Raw genomic sequence first — 21096 nt, 5'->3', positions numbered from 1 at the left:
CTGAAACACACAGGGAACATAGTTTAATCTAATGTACTGTTCTCACCACTGAAACACACAGGGAACATAGTTTAATCTAATGTACTGTTCGCCACCACTGAAACACACAGGGAACATAGTTTAATCTAATGTACTGTTCTCACCACTGAAACACACAGGGAACATAGTTTAATCTAATGTACTGTTCTCACCACTGAAACACACAGGGAACATAGTTTAATCTAATGTACTGTTCTCACCACTGAAACACACAGGGAACATAGTTTAATCTAATGTACTGTTCTCACCACTGAAACACACAGGGAACATAGTTTAATCTAATGTACTGTTCTCACCACTGAAACACACAGGGAACATAGTTTAATCTAATGTACTGTTCTCACCACTGAAACACACAGGGAACATAGTTTAATCTAATGTACTGTTCTCACCACTGAAACACACAGGGAACATAGTTTAATCTAATGTACTGTTCGTCACCACTGAAACACACAGGGAACATAGTTTAATCTAATGTACTGTTCTCACCACTGAAACACACAGGGAACATAGTTTAATCTAATGTACTGTTCTCACCACTGAAACACACAGGGAACATAGTTTAATCTAATGTACTGTTCTCACCACTGAAACACACAGGGAACATAGTTTAATCTAATGTACTGTTCGCCACCACTGAAACACACAGGGAACATAGTTTAATCTAATGTACTGTTCGCCACCACTGAAACACACAGGGAACATAGTTTAATCTAATGTACTGTTCTCACCACTGAAACACACAGGGAACATAGTTTAATCTAATGTACTGTTCGCCACCACTGAAACACACAGGGAACATAGTTTAACCTAATGTACTGTTCGCCACCACTTAAACACACAGGGAACATAGTTTTAAGGCTATACAATCTAATGTACTCTTCTAGTTGATTTTTATTATGGTGCATGGTCCTGTTTTTCAACCCTAGTTACTGCCCACTGGGCAAAAACTTGCTGAATCAAAGTTGTTTCCACGTCATTTCCACCAAAGAAAATCAATGTGATGACGTTGAATCAATGTTGAAAACTGATTGCATTTGCAAAAAGTCCTCAAAGTTGTTTTAAGTCAGGGCACGTCCTCTTTTTTGTTGTTGTTGTTGACCTAAATCCAATGACATGGTACATTTTTTGTTATTGATTTCACGTTGAATTCATGTTAGTTGACAACTCAACCAAATGTAAATCAAAACTAGACGTTGAATTGTGGGTTGGGACTAGTACGTCTATGGAGAACCCCCCCAACCTGATGACACAGCACTGGTCCTTCTTGTTGCGTCTCATGTTGAAGAAGCAGCTGTCTGCGATGGCGAACACGTGTGGAGGCAGCTCGCCCAGCCGGCGGTCCGTGTACAGATGCACCTGCTCTGTAGTGTAGAGGGGCAGCAGCTGGTACGGGTTCACTGCCACCAGAATGGAGCCTGTGTAGGTCTGGACACAGGACAGAGAGAGAGAGGGACGTTATCTGGCTGTCACACACACACACACACACACACACACGTGGTAGTGAGATGGGTGATGTGGGCACAAGAGAGAGACGTTATCTGTCAGACTGTGGTACCACTGATGAGAAGCGTGGGTGTCCGGCAACACCAGTCGGTTAACAGTAGTAGCACATTCATCAACACTACACTATAACCTTTAGTCTCGCTTGCCTGAGACAGAGGCTATTTAACCTCCAGCCAGGACACAACACAGAGAGGGGATTGGCTGCTCAGTCAAGGAAGTGTTTCTGATTTACTTTCCAGATACAGCAGCTGATGAAACTAACTCTGAAAAAATGTGATAAAAAAAAATAAAATAAAAAAAATCATTGTTATTTCCTGATAGTTGCTGGATGAAAATACAATCTACACTGGACCTTCTAATCAGCAGGTTTGCATGGGGGCGGGAGTTTCGGCATTCCATGGTGACATCACCAGGCGGTAAATTGATTTAATAGACCAATAACAAAGAGAGTTCCAAACCTCTCTGCCAATAACAGCTAGTTTTCAGTTTTACCCTTCCCACTCAGACCACTCCAAGATAGTCCTAGCAAAAGTCTTGCTTGAGAAATAGTTTTTTTTGTTGCTAAAAAAAACTATTTTTGCCCATTTGAATAGAAATCTATTACAGTATGGTACTTCATTGTTATGCAAGAAATGATTTGATATTGAAATAAAAACATCTGCATTGGGCCTATTACCCAGTCATACCAAAACCTAGCAGCCGTAAGGTTATAAAGTCATTGCAACGGGCTTGGTGTTCAGAAGCCGCATCGCATTTCATGTTCGTAAACGTCATAAATAAAACCAAACAATCGTCCCTCTGCTTTCTATGTTTCTATCTAGTTCTGATTCATGAAGGCAAGACAGCGGCGTTGGCAGCTTGGCAGGGCAACACTGGGACGTTCTCATTAAACACATAGAGCCTCATTGGTCTCTATGGAGACTAACACCAGTGTGATAACCTTACTACAGAGCAAAGTCTATCTATCTGTCACTGACAGAGCATTCACTTCACAGTCAGAGAGGAATACAGCATCTCCAATGAGCCTAAACCACCAATCATCATGAACAAGCTAGTTATAGATCATTTATCGTGAATGGGGTTCTATTCAACCAGGAAGATGACAGTTGAATCTTTGCATAATGTTTGATCACATATGATCAGTGGTATGTCAATAAAAATATATGTGGTTCTAGCCGGTCCTACCTTTCACACACCATTAATCTCTGCAACTTCCTTATAGGTTGTTATCAACAAAGGCATAATTTGTTTAATTTTGCACATCCCATTTCCAGCTCGGGGGGGCAATGACTGTTAAGAACTTAGTAAGGTGGATTATAGATACAATCATATGAACAGGGACTAAATCGTTTATATAGTATACTATAATATATGTATCTAGTATACTAACATAGATAATGCCCTCCTTGTGTCGGACCAGGAGGTTCCTGAGGAGCCCGGCCTCGTTGAGGTCCCCCAGTCTGATCATGTCATCCACTCCGTTAACGGACGTAGGATGCATGGGCCGGATCCCATCCTCTTCCTTCTGGTTGATCTCATGCTCCTGCAATGATCAATAACACTATCACAACTTTATCACAATATCAGGATCAAATATTTCTTCCAGAGGCCAAAGATTTCACACAAAAAAAAAAAACTTTCTTTCAATTCAAATAACTACATTATTTTCTCATGAGAATTTATTTTGTGGAGCGGTTCAAGAAAAAACTGTAAATATACATTTTTTAAAAACAGCTAAGAGGACAGGACACTTAACAATATATCAAAAAAACATTCAGGTATACAGGACAGGTACAATACCCTCCAGTGGACAGTTAGGAGGTACAGGTAGGTATTGGACAGGTATTGGACAGGTATTGGACAGGTATTGGACAGGTACCATACCTTTCCTTCATCATCGAAGAGCTGCAGCTGTCCAGTGTCGGTCAGCTTGACCTCAGCTCCGATGGGCACCCCCAGACCAGAGTCCACCCACACCCAATCACCCTGGGGGGCAATGGACATTGTCAATACTGAGAATACTGGAGTAAATACTGAGATAAAACTATGGGAATTCACCTACAGACATACTATGAAACACAATGATTCAAATCTTTAAACTATTCCCCCCAATAATATCTGATGTTATATTCAGTCTGTGACATATTTTCTGTCAAAGACAATGTCGAAGATAGGACCTGTTATAAATCATGCAAGCAGATCTTCAACATTTAGTATGAGAAGAGTACAGTAATATGTATCTTACCTTCCTCAAAACCACCATGATTAAAAACGTCTTGTCTCCAGTCTGTGGATTTAGAGAAAAAACACAGCTGTGTAAGAGTCCATACTGTATGATGACGGTGACTGGTCTCCGTTCCAAATGGCACCCTATTCCCTACAAAGTGCACTACTTTTGACCAGAGGCCTATGAGCCCAGGTCAAAAGTAGTGCACTATACTGGGAATAGGGTGCCATTTGGGATACAGGCAATATAATCGGTCCTATAAAAATGGCTGCCATTTCGGCCAGGACCACTCCCTTTACAGCAAAACAACATTGACACATTATGACACCTGATGGTCAAGACCTTGGGATTTCTGCTCCAATAAGTTTAATTAAAGATGAGGTTTTACCATCTCATATTAAATCAAATTATTCAATGGAATCTGAATCCCATTTAAATCCCATTAAGAATCAAACCCCACAACAATGCATGTGGACAGATTGAAAATGTATCATATGACATGGCATATCTTATCACTGGCTATACTATGGCTGTCATCACACCACCATTAGATTAATCAAAATAACTTTGACAACTGTGGGTCAAACCCCTACAGCAGAAGTTGACCAAGACCATGTGTTACCTGTAGAGGTCTGTAGAAGCCCTCCCTGGTCCTATAGCCAGTTCAGTAATCAGCCACCGTTCAATTGTCTGTCCTGTCCAGTCCACCAAGAGAAAGAAAGAAACTGTGAACCAGGAAACAGGAGGACAGTGAGCTACGCCAACCCAGCACAGCCAGCACCCCTTTATGGCCTGAAGACTTTGATCCCAGACACCCAGCACGGATAATACTCAGAGCAGGTACAGCCAGCACAGGTACAGTGAGGAAAAAAAGTATTTGATCCCCTGCTGATTTTGTACGTTTGCCCACTGACAAAGAAATGATCAGTCTATAATTTTAATGGTAGGTTTATTTGAACAGTGAGAGACAGAATAACAACAACAAAATCCAGAAAAATGCATGTCAAAAATGTTATAAATTGATTTGCATTTTAATGAGGGAAATAAGTATTTGACCCCTCTGCAAAACATGACTTAGTACTTGGTGGCAAAACCCTTGTTTGCAATCACAGAGATCAGACGTTTCTTGTAGTTGGCCACCAGGTTTGCACACATCTCAGGAGGGATTCTGTTCCACTCCTCTTTGCAGATCTTCTCCAAGTCATTAAGGTTTCGAGGCTGACGTTTGGCAACTCGAACCTTCAGCTCCCTCCATAGATTTTCTATGGGATTAAGGTCTGGAGACTGGCTAGGCCACTCCAGGACCTTAATGTGCTTCTTCTTGAGCCACTCCTTTGTTGCCTTGGCCGTGTGTTTTGGGGCATTGTCATGCTGGAATACCCATCCATGACCCATTTTCAATGCCCTGGCAGGAGGTTCTCACCCAAGATTTGATGGTACATGGCCCCGTCCATCATCCCTTTGATGCGGTGAAATTGTCCTGTCCCCTTACCAGAAAAACACCCCCAAAGCATAATGTTTCCACCTCCATGTTTGACAGTGGGGATGGTGTTCTTGGGGTCATAGGCAGCATTCCTCCTCCTCCAAACACGGCGAGTTGAGTTGATGCCAAAGAGCTCGATTTTGGTCTCATCTGACCACAACACTTTCATCCAGTTCTCCTCTGAATCATTCAGATGTTCATTGGCAAACTTCAGACGGCCCTGTATATGTGCTTTCTTGAGCAGGGGGACCTTTCGGGCGCTGCAGGATTTCAGTCCTTCACGGCGTAGTGTGTTACCAATTGTTTTCTTGGTGACTATGGTCCCAGCTGCCTTGAGATCATTGACAAGATCCTCCTGTGTAGTTCTGGGCTGATTCCTGATTGCAACTCCACGAGGTGAGATCTTGCATGGTGCCCCAGGCCGAGGGAGATTGACAGTTCTTTTGTGTTTCTTCCATTTGCCAATAATCGCACCAACTGTTGTCACTTTCTCACCAAGCTGCTTGGCAATGGTCTTGTAGCCCATTCCAGCCTTGTGTAGGTCTACAATCTTGTCCCTGACATCCTTGGAGAGCTCTTTCGTCTTGGCCATGGTGGAGAGTTTGGAATCTGATTGATTGATTGCTTCTGTGGACAGGTGTCTTTTATACAGGTAACAAGCTGAGATTAGGAGCACTCCCTTTAAGAGTGTGCTCCTAATCTCAGCTCGTTACCTGTATAAAAGACACCTGGGAGCCAGAAATCTTTCTGATTGAGAGGGGGTCAAATACTTATTTCCCTCATTAAAATGCAAATCAATTTATAACATTTTTGACATGCGTTTTTCTGGATTTTTGTTTTGTTATTCTGTCTCTCACTGTTCAAATAAACCTACCATTAAAATTATAGACTGATCATTTCTTTGTCAGTGGGAAAACGTACAAAATCAGCAGGGGATCAAATACTTTTTTCCCTCACTGAGAGAAGGTCCACCCGGAGCAGGTCCACCCGGAGCAGGCCCACCCCGAGCAGGTCCACCCGGAGCAGGTCCACCCGGAGCAGGCCCACCCGGAGCAGGTCCACCCGGAGCAGGCCCACCCGGAGCAGGCCCATCCCGAGCAGGTCCACCTGGAGCAGGTCCACCCGGAGCAGGTCCACCCGGAGCAGGTCCACCCGGAGCAGGCCCATCCCGAGCAGGCCCACCCGGAGCAGGTCCACCCCGAGCAGGCCCACCCGGAGCAGGTCCACCCGGAGCAGGCCCACCCCGAGTAGGGGAGGGATACCTCGTATAGCAACCACCCCCCTCTCAAACCTCTGTCTGTAGGATCACTGTTTCCTAATTCTATTTCAGCATTAGGATAGGTGGTGTTGACGAACCTCTGTTAGTGACAGGCGTCAGGTAGCTTAGTGGGTAAGAGCATTATGCCAGTAACCGAAAGGTCGCTGGTTCTAATCCCAGAGTCTACTAGGTGAAAAATCTGTCAATGTGCCCTTGAGCAAGGCACTTAACCCTAATTACTCCTGTAAGTCGCTCTGGATAAGAGCGTCTGCTAAATGAATAAAAATGTAACAGGAATGTAAAGAGTGCTTTAACGCAGCCTAATCAAATGTGAATTACATTATATTTGAGTGGCCTGCTACACTAAATGTATCATAAACAATGTTGATTAAGGTTACTGCAGTACCTTCCGAAAGTATTCATACCCCTTGACTTATTCCACATGTTGTTCTGCTACAGCCTGAATTTAAAATGGATTAAATAGTGGGGGTTTTCTCTCCACCATCTACACACAATACCCTATAATAGTCTCCTGAGTGGTGCAGTGGTCTAAGGTACTGCATCGCAGTGCTAACTGTGCCACTAGAGATCCTAGGTTTGAATCCAGGCTCTGTCGCAGCCGGCCGCGACCGGGAGACTCATGGGCGTCGCACAATTGGCCCAGCGTCGTCCAGGGTAGGGGAGGGAATGGCCGGCAGGGATGTAGCTCAGTTGATAGAGCATGGCGTTTGCAACGCCAGGGTTGTGGGTTTGATTCCCACGGGGGGCCAGTATAAATAAATAAAAATATGTATTCACTAACTGTAAGTCGCTCTGGATAAGAGCGTCTGCTAAATGACGTAAATGTATAATGACCAAGTGAAAATATGTTTTTAGACATTTTTACAAATTGATTGAAAATTAAATACAGAAATATTTAATTAACATCAGTACTCACACCCCTGAGTCAATACTTTGTAGAAGCTCCTATGGTAACGATTACAGCTGTGTCTTTCTGGGTAACATTTTAGTCATTTAGCAGACACTCTTATCCAGAGCGACTTACATGAGCAATTAGGGTTAAGTGCCTTGCTTAAGGGCACATCGACAGATTTTTCACCTAGTCGGCTCGGGGATTAGAACCAGCGACCTTTCGGTTACCAGCACAACGCTCTTACCCAGTAAGCTACCTGCCGCCCTAACCGGGTAAGTCTGTAAGAGCTTTCCACACCTGGATTGTGCCACAAGTTCTGTCAAATTGGTTGTTGATCATTGCTAGACGGCCATTTTCAGGTCTTGCCATAGATTTTAAAGTAGATTTAAGTCAAAACTGTAACTAGGCCACTCAGGAACATTCACTGTCTTCTTGGTAAGCAACTCCAGTGTATATTTGGCCTTGTGTTTTAGGTTATTGTCCTGCCGAAAGGTCAATTAATCTCCCAGTGTCTGGTGAAAAGGAAACTGAAATAGGTTTTTCATTTGCCTGTGGTTAGCTCCATTACCGTTTCTTTTTTATCCTGAAAAACTCCCCAGACCTTAACGATTACAAGCATACCCATAACATGATGCAGCCACCACTATGCTTGAAAATATGAAGAGTGGTACTCAGTAATGTGTTGCATTGGATTTGCCCCACAAACATAACACTTTGTATTCAGGACAAAAAGTGAATTGCTTTGCCACATTTTAATTAGTATTCAAATCAAATCAAATTGTATTGGTCGCATACACCTATTTAGCAGATGCTATATCACATGTAGCGAAATGCTCCAACAGTGCAGTAATATCTAACAACACACAACAGTACACACAAATCTAAAAAGTAAAAGAATGGAATTAAGAAATGTAGAAATATTAGGACGAGCATATATGTCAGAGTCCGGAGTATAGATTTTCTATACATCCCATCACACATACATACAGTGCCTTCAGAAAGTATTCAGACCCCTTGATTTTTTTCCACATTTTGTTACGTTACAGCCTTATTCTAAAATGGATTAAATTAAAATAAATCCTCATCAATCTACACATAATACCCCATAATGACAAAGCAAAAACAGGTTTTTAGAAATGTTTGCAAATGTATTAAAAATAAAAAACAGAAATTTCTTAGTTGCATATGTATTCAGACCCTTTGCTATGAGACTCGAAATTGATCTCAGGTGCATTCTGTTTCCATTGATTATACTTGAGATGTTTCTACGACTTGATTGGAGTCCACCTGTGGTAAATTCAATTGATTGGACATGATTTGGAAAGGCACACACCTGTCTATATAAGGTCCCACAATTGACAGTGCATGTCAGAGCAAAAACCAAGCCATGAGGTTGAAGGAATTGTCCGTAGAGCTCCGAGACAGGATTGTGTTGAGGCACAGATCTGGGGAAGGGTACCAAAACATTGGCCTCCATCATTCTTAAATGGAAGAAGTTTGGAACCACCAAGACTCTTCCTAGAGCTGGCCGCCCAGCCAAACTAAGCAATCGGGGGAGAAGGGCCTTGGTCAGGGAGGTGACCAAGAATCCGATGGTCACTCTGACAGAGCTCCAGAGTTCCTCTGTGGAGATGGGAGAACCTTCCAGAAGGACAACCATCTCTGCAGCACTCCACCAATCAGGCCTTTATGGTAGAGTGGCCAGACGGAAGCCACTCCTCAGTGAAAGGCAAATGACAGCCCGCTTGGAGTTTGCCAAAAGGCACCTAAAGGACTCTGACCATGAGAAACAAGATTCTCTGGTCTGATGAAACCAAGATTCGACTCGTTGGCCTGAATGCCAAGCTTCACGTCTGGAGGAAACCTGGCACCATCCCTACGGTGAAGCATGGTGGCGGCAGGGACTGGGAGACTAGTCAGGATCAAGGGAAAGATGAACGGCTCAAATTACAGAGAGATCCTTGATGAAAACCTGCTCCAGAGCGCTCAGGACCTCAGACTGGGGTGAAGGTTCACCTTCCAACAGGACAACGACCCTAAGCACACAGCTAAGACAACGCAGGAGCGGCTTAGGGACAAGTCTCTGAATGTCCTTGAGTGGCCCAGCCAGAGTCCGGACTTCAACCCCGGTCTAACATCTCAAACAAATCAAAATATGTTTTATATTTGAGATTCTTCAAACAACCACCCTTGGCTGATTAAGGTAGCTAGCTGCACTAAATGTACCATAAACAAGGCTGATTAAGGTAACTAGCCAATATTATCATGGTCCTCTGTAGCTCAATTGGTAGAGCATGGCACTTGTAACGCCAGGGTAGTGGGTTCGATCCCCGGGACCACCCATACGTAAAGAAAAAAAATTATGCACACATGACTGTAAGTCGCTTTGGATAAAAGCGTCTGCTAAATGGCATATTATCAGCTGAAAGTAAGAGACAGATTTATAGGGAGGGTTGTCCAACTTTTTTTTTTTTCTCTTTAAGGAGTGTTGTGTGTTTATTTTTTTGGGCGAAGGGGAGGACATTTCTTCTCTGGTTTACATTCGCTCTTATGCAGGTTTTACTAAATAATTTATTTCATCCACATTTCCTTATCTGCTTGCATGCGCACCTCCCCTATATCAAGGTGTTTTGGTACCTCCTTTATGCACAATCCAAACTGTGCAGCGGCCATTTGATGAATGGAAAGAAACATCTGTTACAAAACACCAAAAAGTTTAATGACATTCGGAGATTGTTAAACCGAGCCGTCGATACTGGGTAAATCTACAAGGTAGGGAAGGACATATGTTCTGTTTGTCCAGATTGACATAGTCTATTTACTGTGGTGTTGAAAACACAAACCATGATATTGAAGCTGGTAGAAAATGTGTTGCATACCCAGTATTCTATATCATTATTAATATGGCATCAACATTGTGAAAGTCTGATTTCCCCCTGTCTGTTCATTGTCTGCAGCCGGCTCTGATCGTAGCGTAAATGAGACAGGTAGGAGAGAGTGAGCACGTCCGTGGCGGTCCGGTGAACCCACAACCTTCCGGCCCGTAGCCCTGTGGCATCGACTGTGCCACAAAAGCATAAGTCAATAGCAGGTAGCTTAGTGGGTTAACCCGAAAGGTCACTGGTTCTAATCCCAGAGCCGACTAGGTGAAAAATCTGTCGACGTGCCCTTAAGCATGGCACTTAACCCTAATTGCTCATGTAAGTCGCTCTGGATGAGAGCATCTGCTAAAATGTAAATGTAATATCCATGTTTATAAACACAGGGTTGCTGCATTATTTGTGGTCGTAAACATTATTTTGAGTTAATTCTATGAGGGGGGAGGGTATGCAGTCTTTTTTACAGTACAAGGTGAGGGCCATGTGAAAATAGTTTTTACGTTGAGGGGGCTTTTTTTTTTTAGAACACCTTTAATTGGACCACCCCCCCCCCCTACCGCCACAGTAAATTTCGAACTGTCCCTAAAATGGCAGCAAAATAATGTCGGTTTCCTAGAAATTAAACCATAATGGTGAAGGACTAATGGTGAAGGACAATTTACGTGGCCTTCGGACTAATCTGACGTCAGAGGGAGACGAAACTTTCCGCTAATCTCCCACAAGGGCAATTAAGCTGTAAAGAATTGAATAGAGAAAAGGAGAGAGAACTCCAGGTGTAGAATACATCAACTTTGGTGAATGTTTCACTTGGTACAAAGCTACATAAACACAAGTTATACCGGTTCTCTCACATAACGGTGGTCCCGTGTGGCTCAGTTGGTAGAGCATGGCACTTGCAACACCAGGGTTGTGGGTTCGATTCTCATGGGGGACCAGTACGAACAAATATGAAAATATTTTTGTCGTCACTCTGGATAAGAGTGTCTACTAAACTGTAATCATTGACCAATTACCACGCACAAGTAACCTCAGATATGTAAGTGTTTTTTTAAACATTTTAGTCATTTAGCAGACGCTCTTATCCAGAGCGACTTACAGTTAAGTGAGCGCATACTTTTTTTTTTTCATACTGGCCCGCCGTGGGAATCGAACCCACAACCCTGGCGTTGCAAGCGCCATGCTCTACCAACTGAGCTACACGGGGCTATATTTTTCAATTTTGAATCACAGTTGGTACTGTTAACAAGTTTCAGCTGATCAATATGAAACACATTGGCGTCAAACAGATTGAGCTATAATCTATCATTGAACATTTAATTAAAATAAAACAGTCAGATGCCACTGCTGTCTTCTCATACTGCATATTCTAATCTGTCTGTATACCTCTAATGACCTCACAGGTGTAGAATAGATTTGATGTAGATGTTTCAGACGGTAAGTTTAACAAGTTCTACTTAATCAATATGAAACTCATTGGCCTCAAGTAACAGAATGATCAATAATCATTTGAACATTTTCTAATCGAAATAGTCTACCACACGCAGTCTAATCTCAACCACCAGCGGCTCTCTCTGCCTATATGCGGTAGCTATTGAGCCTAGGGGTGAGGTAACCTGCTGCCAGATCCAGGGTTGGGTGGGTTACTTTCTAAATGTAATACGTTACAGTTACATGTCCAACATTTTTATAAAGTAACGTAACTTTTGGATTACCCAAATGTAGTAAAGTAATCAGGTTACTTTGTTACTATTGGATGACTTTCCCTTTAAAGAGGCATTAGACGACTAAAAGGATCCTTTAAATGCATTAGGTGTGTCGTCGTAGTGGACTCTGATTGGTGGTCATCATTTGGTGTGTCATTATAGTGGTCTCTGATTGGTGGTCATCATTTGGTGTGTCATTATAGTGGTCTCTGATTGGTGGTCATCATTTGGTGTGTCTTCGTAGTGGACTCTGACTTGTGGTCAGACTCGCTCAGGTGGAACAAACTTAAAACTTGTGCCTTTTTCAATGCTGAATTGAACGTCACTAACCACGTTTATATCCACAGTTGTTATGCGAGTAAAGTTATACTGTATAAAAAATAAAAAAAATCACCACAGTTGTGACGGAAACAGGAAGTTTCGGTACAATTGTATAAATGCCACCAGATAATTTGTTTGTTTGACATGTTGGGATCTTTTTGTGTCAGTAAAATTATTTATGCGAGAAATGGCGGTGGAAACGACTATGCATAAATATTGATATAATAACCATCATATGGAAGTAAAGTTGAGTCACGCGTTGATACGGTGTGTGGTCCTCCCACCACGACTCGGGAAACCATGCAGTTTATTAGGCTACAGATGAAATAAATAATTAACTTTACAGGGGTGGTGAAAATGCAAAGTGATGAGCTTGATGCTCCTTTCCTATATACAGTATATCGAGGGTCTTTTTTCTGGTGACATGATGATCGATGCTTGGCTGCCGTTTGACAAATTTAAATTGGCTCACTCTTTTGTCCATAATAATCTAATCGTATAGGCTATACCCGCACCAGACTGGACACATTCACTTTATAACGCAACATTTTTTTGTGACAAAACCCTAAATAGAGTTGAAAATGGGACAGAAATCCATTTAACTTGTATTTTTTATTCCGTACATGGGAATTTTAACCGCAAGTAATTTTTATGTGCACTAAATCATCACGCACAGCCTTTTACCTGCAACAAGTCAATTTGATGGAGACATCTCTGGTGCGAAAATGCGCATATTGTTTTTATGCTGAATTTTTAATATTTGCATGTAAATCTGTCGCCAATAGGATGGAAACCTAGCTATAGAGAAAACAGAAACCCAGAAAACAGAAACCTAGCTATAGAGAAAACAGAAACCTAGCTATAGAGAAAACAGAAACCTAGCTACAGAGAAAACAGAAACCTAGCTATAGAGAAAACAGAAACCTAGCTATAGAGAAAACAGAAACCTAGCTATAGAGAAAACAGAAACCCAGAAAACAGAAAACAGAAACCTAGCTATAGAGAAAACAGAAACCTAGCTATAGAGAAAACAGAAACCTAGCTATAGAGAAAACAGAAACCTAGCTATAGAGAAAACAGAAACCTAGCTACAGAGAAAACAGAAACCTAGCTATAGAGAAAACAGAAACCTAGCTATAGAGAAAACAGAAACCTAGCTATAGAGAAAACAGAAACCTAGCTATAGAGAAAACAGAAACCTAGCTACAGAGAAAACAGAAACCTAGCTATAGAGAAAACAGAAACCTAGCTACAGAGAAAACAGAAACCTAGCTATAGAGAAAACAGAAACCTAGCTATAGAGAAAACAGAAACCTAGCTATAGAGAAAACAGAAACCTAGCTATAGAGAAAACAGAAACCTAGCTATAGAGAAAACAGAAACCTAGCTATAGAGAAAACAGAAACCTAGCTACAGAGAAAACAGAAACCTAGCTATAGAGAAAACAGAAACCTAGCTACAGAGAAAACAGAAACCTAGCTATAGAGAAAACAGAAACCTAGCTATAGAGAAAACAGAAACCTAGCTATAGAGAAAACAGAAACCTAGCTATAGAGAAAACAGAAACCTAGCTACAGAGAAAACAGAAACCTAGCTACAGAGAAAACAGAAACCTAGCTATAGAGAAAACAGAAACCTAGCTACAGAGAAAACAGAAACCTAGCTACAGAGAAAACAGAAACCTAGCTATAGAGAAAACAGAAACCTAGCTACAGAGAAAACAGAAACCTAGCTACAGAGAAAACAGAAACCTAGCTATAGAGAAAACAGAAACCTAGCTACAGAGAAAACAGAAACCTAGCTACAGAGAAAACAGAAACCTAGCTATAGAGAAAACAGAAACCTAGCTATAGAGAAAACAGAAACCTAGCTACAGAGAAAACAGAAACCTAGCTATAGAGAAAACAGAAACCTAGCTATAGAGAAAACAGAAAGGTGTCATAACGTATTTTTTTCTCAAACATTCTTTCTGAATTTTAAAAGTTATCCAAGAAGTAATGATCTAGTTTTTCTAAAGTATCTGTAATCTGATGACAATATTACATTTAAAGTATCTGTAATTCGATGACAATATTATATTTAAAGTATCTGTAATCTGATGACAATATTATATTTAAAGTATCTGTAATCTGATGACAATATTATATTTAAAGTATATGTAATCTGATGACAATATTATATTTAAAGTTTCTGTAATCTGATGACAATATTTTTTGCTGCCTCAGGACCTGGACGACTTGCCTTAATAGAATGAACCATGAATTCTGCTCTGTATCAGAGAATTCTACAGGAGAATGTCAGACCATCCGTTTGTGAGCTGAAGCTGAAGTGCAGCTGGGTCATGCAGCAAGACAATGATCCAAAACACACAATAGAGTCTACATGAAAATTGCTAAAACGCAACTCATTTGAAGTTTTGGAATGGCCTAGTCAAAGTCCAGACCTAATCTCAATTGAGGTGTTGTGGCAGGACTTGAAACGAGCGGTTCATGCTTGAAATACCACAAATGTCGCTGAGTAAAAGCAGTTCTGCATGGAAAAGTGGGCTAAAATTCCTCCACAGCGACAAGAGAGACTGATCAACAACTACAGGAAGCATTTGGTTGGAGTTATTGCAGCTAAAGGTGGCACAACCAGTTATTGAGTGTAAGGGGGCAATTACTTTTTCACACAGGGGAATTGGGTGTTGCATAACTTTGTTTATGAAATAAATGAAATAAAGATGTAATTGTTGTGTTATTTGTTCACTTATGTTCCCTTTATCTAATATTAGGTTTTGGTTGAAGATCTGATAACATTCAGTATCACAAATATGCAAAAGTAGAGAAAATTAGAAAGGGGGCAAATACTTTTTCATAGCACTGTAAATATTGCTGTACACCAGCGGAACCCATCCAACTTGAAGGAGCTGGAGCAGTTTTGCCTTGAAGATGGGGCAAAAATCCCAGTGGCTAGATGTGCCAAGCTTATAGAGACATACCCCAAGAGACTTGGAGCTGTAATTGTTATTGCAGTTTTCAGTTTTTTTGTCTTATTTCTTGTTTGTTTCACAAGAAAAAATATTTTGCATCTTCAAAGTGGTAGGCATGTTGTGTAAATCAAATGATACAAACCCCCCCAAAATCCATTTTAATTCCAGGTTGTAAGGCAACAAAATAGGAAAAATGCCAAGCCACTGCAGGGTGTGGTAGAGGCAACTTCCTGTTTGAATTCCATTCTCTCTTCATATAGAGTGTGGTAGAGGCAACTTCCTGTTTGAATTCCATTCTCTCTTCATATAGAGTGTGGTAGAGGCAGCTTCCTGTTTGAATTCCATTCTCTCTTCATATAGAGTGTGGTAGAGGCAACTTCCTGTTTGAATTCCATTCTCTCTTCATATAGAGTGTGGTAGAGGCAACTTCCTGTTTGAATTCCATTCTCTCTTCATATAGAGTGTGGTAGAGGCAGCTTCCTGTTTGAATTCCATTCTCTCTTCATATAGAGTGTGGTAGAGGCAACTTCCTGTTTGAATTCCATTCTCTCTTCATATAGGGTGTGGTAGAGGAAGCTTCCTGTTTGAATTCCATTCTCTCTTCATATAGGGTGTGGTAGAGGAAACTTCCTGTTTGAATTCCATTCTCTCTTCATATAGGGTGTGGTAGAGGCAGCTTCCTGTTTGAATTCCATTCTCTCTTCATATAGGGTGTGGTAGAGGAAGCTTCCTGTTTGAATTCCATTCTCTCTTTATATAGGGTGTGGTAGAGGAAGCTTCCTGTTTGAATTCCATTCTCTCTTCATATAGGGTGTGGTAGAGGAAGCTTCCTGTTTGAATTCCATTCTCTCTTCATATAGAGTGTGGTAGAGGCAACTTCCTGTTTGAATTCCATTCTCTCTTCATATAGAGTGTGGTAGAGGCAACTTCCTGTTTGAATTCCATTCTCTCTTCATATAGAGTGTGGTAGAGGAAGCTTCCTGTTTGAATTCCATTCTCTCTTCATATAGAGTGTGGTAGAGGCAACTTCCTGTTTGAATTCCATTCTCTCTTCATATAGAGTGTGGTAGAGGCAGCTTCCTGTTTGAATTCAATTCTCTCTTCATATAGGGTGTGGTAGAGGCAGCTTCCTGTTTGAATTCAATTCGCTCTTCATATAGAGTGTGGTAGAGGAAGCTTCCTGTTTGAATTCCATTCTCTCTTCATATAGAGTGTGGTAGAGGCAGCTTCCTGTTTGAATTCCATTCTCTCTTCATATAGAGTGTGGTAGAGGCAACTTCCTGTTTGAATTCCATTCTCTCTTCATATAGGGTGTGGTAGAGGCAGCTTCCTGTTTGAATTCAATTCTCTCTTCATATAGGGTGTGGTAGAGGCAGCTTCCTGTTTGAATTCAATTCGCTCTTCATATACATTTACATTTACATTTTAGTCATTTAGCAGACGCTCTTATCCAGAGCGACTTACAGGAGCAATTAGGGTTAAGTGCCTTGCTCAAGGGCACATTTACGTCATTTAGCAGACGCTCTTATCCAGAGCGACTACAAATTGGTGCATTCACCCTATAGCCAGTGGGATAACCACTTTACAATTAATATATAGAGTGTGGTAGAGGAAGCTTCCTGTTTGAATTCCATTCTCTCTTCATATAGAGTGTGGTAGAGGAAGCTTCCTGTTTGAATTCCATTCTCTCTTCATATAGAGTGTGGTAGAGGCAGCTTCCTGTTTGAATTCCATTCTCTCTTCATATAGGGTGTGGTAGAGGCAACTTCCTGTTTGTATACCTCAGGTTTCCCTGACAGAGGTGCAGTTACGGATTCTCGTTGCCATGTTCCTATCGCTGGAAATCTCAAATCAGGGACTACAGATAAAAAAAAGAACATTTTGAGAAATGTTCCGTCAAATAAAGTAAAGTTTATCTGCCATGGTTTTAATCCAGGCTGCTGAGGAGCTGCTATCCTACAATTCCTCTCTAGTGTACAATGTTTGTGAGTTCATATTTTTCAAAAAACATTAAGTTATTTCAAGAAAGTTTAGACAGTCAGCGGAGAAACTCAATGATACAGCTTTATGGAACAGCCACCCGGGGTTCTCAAAGTGGGGTCTGCGGCCGAATCTCAAAATATCATTATTATTATTATTGTTTATTGTTTTTTTTTTACATTTAAATGAATATTACTAACAAATTAAACAACTTATGGGCAGGGATCTGTGGAATACGTTTAAAGTGTGTAATACAATGTAATATTATTAGTCTACAATTTGTTGTTAACCCTGGGCAACATGGATCTGGGAGGCTCACAGGGATGTTGGTATCCTCAGTACCAGTATTTTTGTTTTGTTTTGTTTTTTACATAAATGCACTTTAATTAAAGCTTTAAAAAGGTCCAATGCAGTCATTTCTATCTCAATATCAAATCATTTCTGGGTAAAAATGAAGTACCTTACTGTGATTGTTTTCAATTAAAATGGTAAAAAAATAAACAGAAATATCTTCTTAGCAAAGATACATTTCTCAAGCAATTACTTTGCTAGGACTGTCTGGGAGTGGTCTGAATGGGGAGAGGAAAACTGAAAACTAGCTGTTATTGGCAGAGGTTTGGAACTCTCTTCCTTATTGGTCTATTAACTAATTTATCACCTGGTGATGTCACCAGGTAGGCCAAAACTCCATCCCACCAAAAACAAGCTGAAATTTCAGGTGGTCTTTTCAAATAGCTCTTACACTAAAAGGGCATTATAATATTTTTCAACCTCAGTGTGAAAATATATATAAAACACAGGAAAATCATGTTTTTGAATGCACAGGGCCTTTACAACTGCAAAGTTATCTATGCCTAATGGCAAAATGTGTAGAATTGCAGCATATTAGCTTTGAAGCTGCAACAACAAAACATCTCTCTGCCCCATGACAAAAGGTGTAGAATTGCAGGAAATAATCTTGAAAGTGGCAAAATTGTATATCTGATGCCAAGAATCGGGCCTTTTAAATGTGTTTTTTTTTCCCGCCGGGCCCGAGACGTGGTTCGTCCAGCCATGCAGGCGTCATAGTAAAACTCCTTGTAGGCCAATTTTATCTCACGTGAGCTGTGTTCTGATTCTGTGGGGGTCCCTGATGGATTTGCTATCACAAAAGGGGTCCCTGGTCCCCAAAAACGTTTGAGAAACCCCCTGCTCTAGTCTACTCTACAACAATGGGAACAGAACATATCAAAAAAATGACTGAGAATACAGTTTCCTTGAAGTGGTTTTACTATAACACAGACAGAAACCCAGGTATAATATCTTGGATTTTCAGGCCCAGAGTGTCTCATCATAACATCTGAAAAAAAAAGCACAACATGTTTTCATGAAGTACAAAACAAACAAAAAAGAATGAGCCAAAAGAGACGATGAAAAAAAATATAAAACAACGTAAAACACTTTCAACAACTTCTTAAAATTGTGAACACATCTGTTTCTGGCGTTGTAGTTAAACACGACAAGCACACCACTTCCTTCCTTCAAGTAAATGTACCTTTTTCTTTAAACCAAAACGCATAATGTCCCGTCTTCAATCACACCATGATAAATGACCCACTATGCTTGTCAGCCATTTCCCAAAACATCTCTATTATACCCAGACTGTCTCGTTCATTATCAAATAAATATCAGAAGACAAACACTGTGAGCCAATATTCTCATCATCATTAAGTCCTGGGTTTGTACATACAGTACAATTAAGCCTGTTGAGGTTGCCCTATCTTCCATTATAAGGAATATAACATACAGTGCATTCGGAAAGTATTCAGACCCCTTGACTTTTTCCACACATTGTTACGTTACAGCCTTATTCTAAAATTGATTAAATTAAAAAAGGTTCCTCAATCTACACACAATACCCCATAATGGCAAAGCGAAAACATTTTATTTTTTATTTTTTATTTTTTACATTTTAGCAAATGTGTAAAATAAAAAACATATGTATTCAGACCCTTTGCTATGAGACTCAAAATTGAGCTCAGGTGCATCACGTTTCCATTGATCATCCTTGAGATGTTTCTACAACTTGATTGGAGTCCCCCTGTGGTAAATTCAATTGATTGGACATGATTTGGAAAGGTACACACCTGTCTATATAAGGTCCCACAGTTGACAGTGCATGTCAGAGCAAGAACCAAGCCATGAGGTCGAAGGAATTGTCTGTAGAGCTCCGAGACAGGATTGTTTTGAGGCACAGATCTGGGGAAGGGTACCAAAACATTTCTGCAGCATTGAAGGTCCCCAAGAACACAGTGGCCTCCATCATTCTTAAACGGAAGACGTTTGGAACCACCAAGACTCTTCCTAGAGCTGGCCGCCCGGCCAAACTGAGCAATCAGGGAGGTGACCAAGAACCCGATTGCCACTCTGACAGAGCTCCAGAATTCCTCTGTGGAGATGGGAGAACCTTCCAGAAGGACAACAATCTCTGCAGCACTCCACCAATCAGGCCTTTTTGGTAGAGTGGCCAGACGGAAGCCACTCCTCATTTAAGGCACATGACAGCCCGCTTGGAGTTTGCCAAAAGGCACCTAAAGGACTCAGACCATGAGAAACAAGATTCTCTGGTCTGATGAAACCAAGATTGAACTCTTTGGCCTGAACGCCAAGCGTCACGTCTGGAGGAAACCTGGCACCATGGTGGTGGAAGGATCATGGTGTGGGGATGTTTTTCAGCGGCAGGAACTGGGAGACTAGTCAGGATCGAGGGAAAGATGAACGGAGCAAAGTACAGAGAGATACTTGATGAAAACCTGCTCCAGAGCGCTCAGGACCTCAGACTGGGGCGAAGGTTCACCTTCCAACAGGACAACGACCCTAAGCACACAGTCAAGACAACGCAGGAGTGGCTTCGGGACAAGTCTCTGAATGTCCTTGAGTGGCCCAGCCAGAGCCTGGACTTGAACCCGATCGAACATCTCTGGAGAGACCTGAAAATAGCTGTGCAGCGACGCTCCTCATCCAACCTGACAGAGCTTGAGAGGATCTGCAGAGAAGAATGGGAGAAACTCCCCAAATACAGGTGTGCTAAGCTTGTAGCGTCATACCTAAGAAGACTCAAGGCTGTAATCGCTGCCAAAGGCGCTTCAACAAAGTACTGAGTAAAGGGCCTGAATACTTATGTAAATGTGATATTTCAGTTTTTACATTTTTATACATTATTAAAAATATCTTAAAACCTGTTTTTGCTTTGTCATTATGGGGTATTATGTGTAGATTGATGAGGGGGAAAAAACTATTTAATCCATTTTAGAATAAGGCTGTAACGTAACAAAATGTGGAAAAAGGTCAAGGGGTCTGAATACTTTCCGAATGCACTGTACTTGAAACAGAATGTGGCATTTGGCACCACATCGTTTTACCCACAGGCAAGACAATGTGAATGTTGAAATAAGAACAGGACGTTCTCAATAAATATAGAGTATTAAAGATGCGTTATAAAGGTTTTATATAATTTCAGCCAGTAGTTGTGAAAGTAACGCTCAAAGCGGAACATTGTGGACAACGCCATCCACTTCATATGATGATGTTACCAATTCCAATTTGTACAATATGTTATGAATTTGTAAGTGCTTAAGATTCCATTCAACCTCGTTTTTGTTGTTGACAAGAAGTAACTTGAATTGAATGACGCCAAAATAAACTCTAAATAGGAAAAATATAGACCTGAGCTCTGTAAAAGTAAACTAAGAAGAAGGGGCCATCAGGCAGTGTTGTGTTCCAAATGGCACCCTATTCCCTTTATAGTGCACTACTTTTGATCAGGACCCATAGAGC

The 21096-nt window shown here is 41.2% G+C and overlaps 1 protein-coding gene across 1 annotated transcript in view; it reads right to left on the bottom strand.

The window, feature by feature from the left end:
* Positions 1-4450, bottom strand: part of LOC121534170 (unconventional myosin-VIIa-like) — a 78485-nt gene extending 74035 nt beyond the window's left edge. The window contains exons 1-5 of the mRNA XM_041840698.2: positions 4395-4450; positions 3791-3832; positions 3430-3531; positions 2936-3088; positions 1283-1467 (exon numbers count right to left, since the gene is read on the bottom strand). Coding sequence (XP_041696632.1) covers positions 1283-1467; positions 2936-3088; positions 3430-3531; positions 3791-3808 — 458 coding nt within the window. The 5' untranslated portion in view covers positions 3809-3832; positions 4395-4450. The remainder of the gene's footprint in view (positions 1-1282; positions 1468-2935; positions 3089-3429; positions 3532-3790; positions 3833-4394) is intronic.
* Positions 4451-21096: the final 16646 nt, after the last annotated feature.

This window comes from Coregonus clupeaformis, chromosome 20, assembly GCF_020615455.1.
Source record: "Coregonus clupeaformis isolate EN_2021a chromosome 20, ASM2061545v1, whole genome shotgun sequence".
Lineage (NCBI taxonomy): Eukaryota > Metazoa > Chordata > Actinopteri > Salmoniformes > Salmonidae > Coregonus > Coregonus clupeaformis.
The sequence above is the reverse complement of the archived record's forward strand: the minus strand, read 5'-3'. Positions and strand labels throughout refer to the sequence as shown.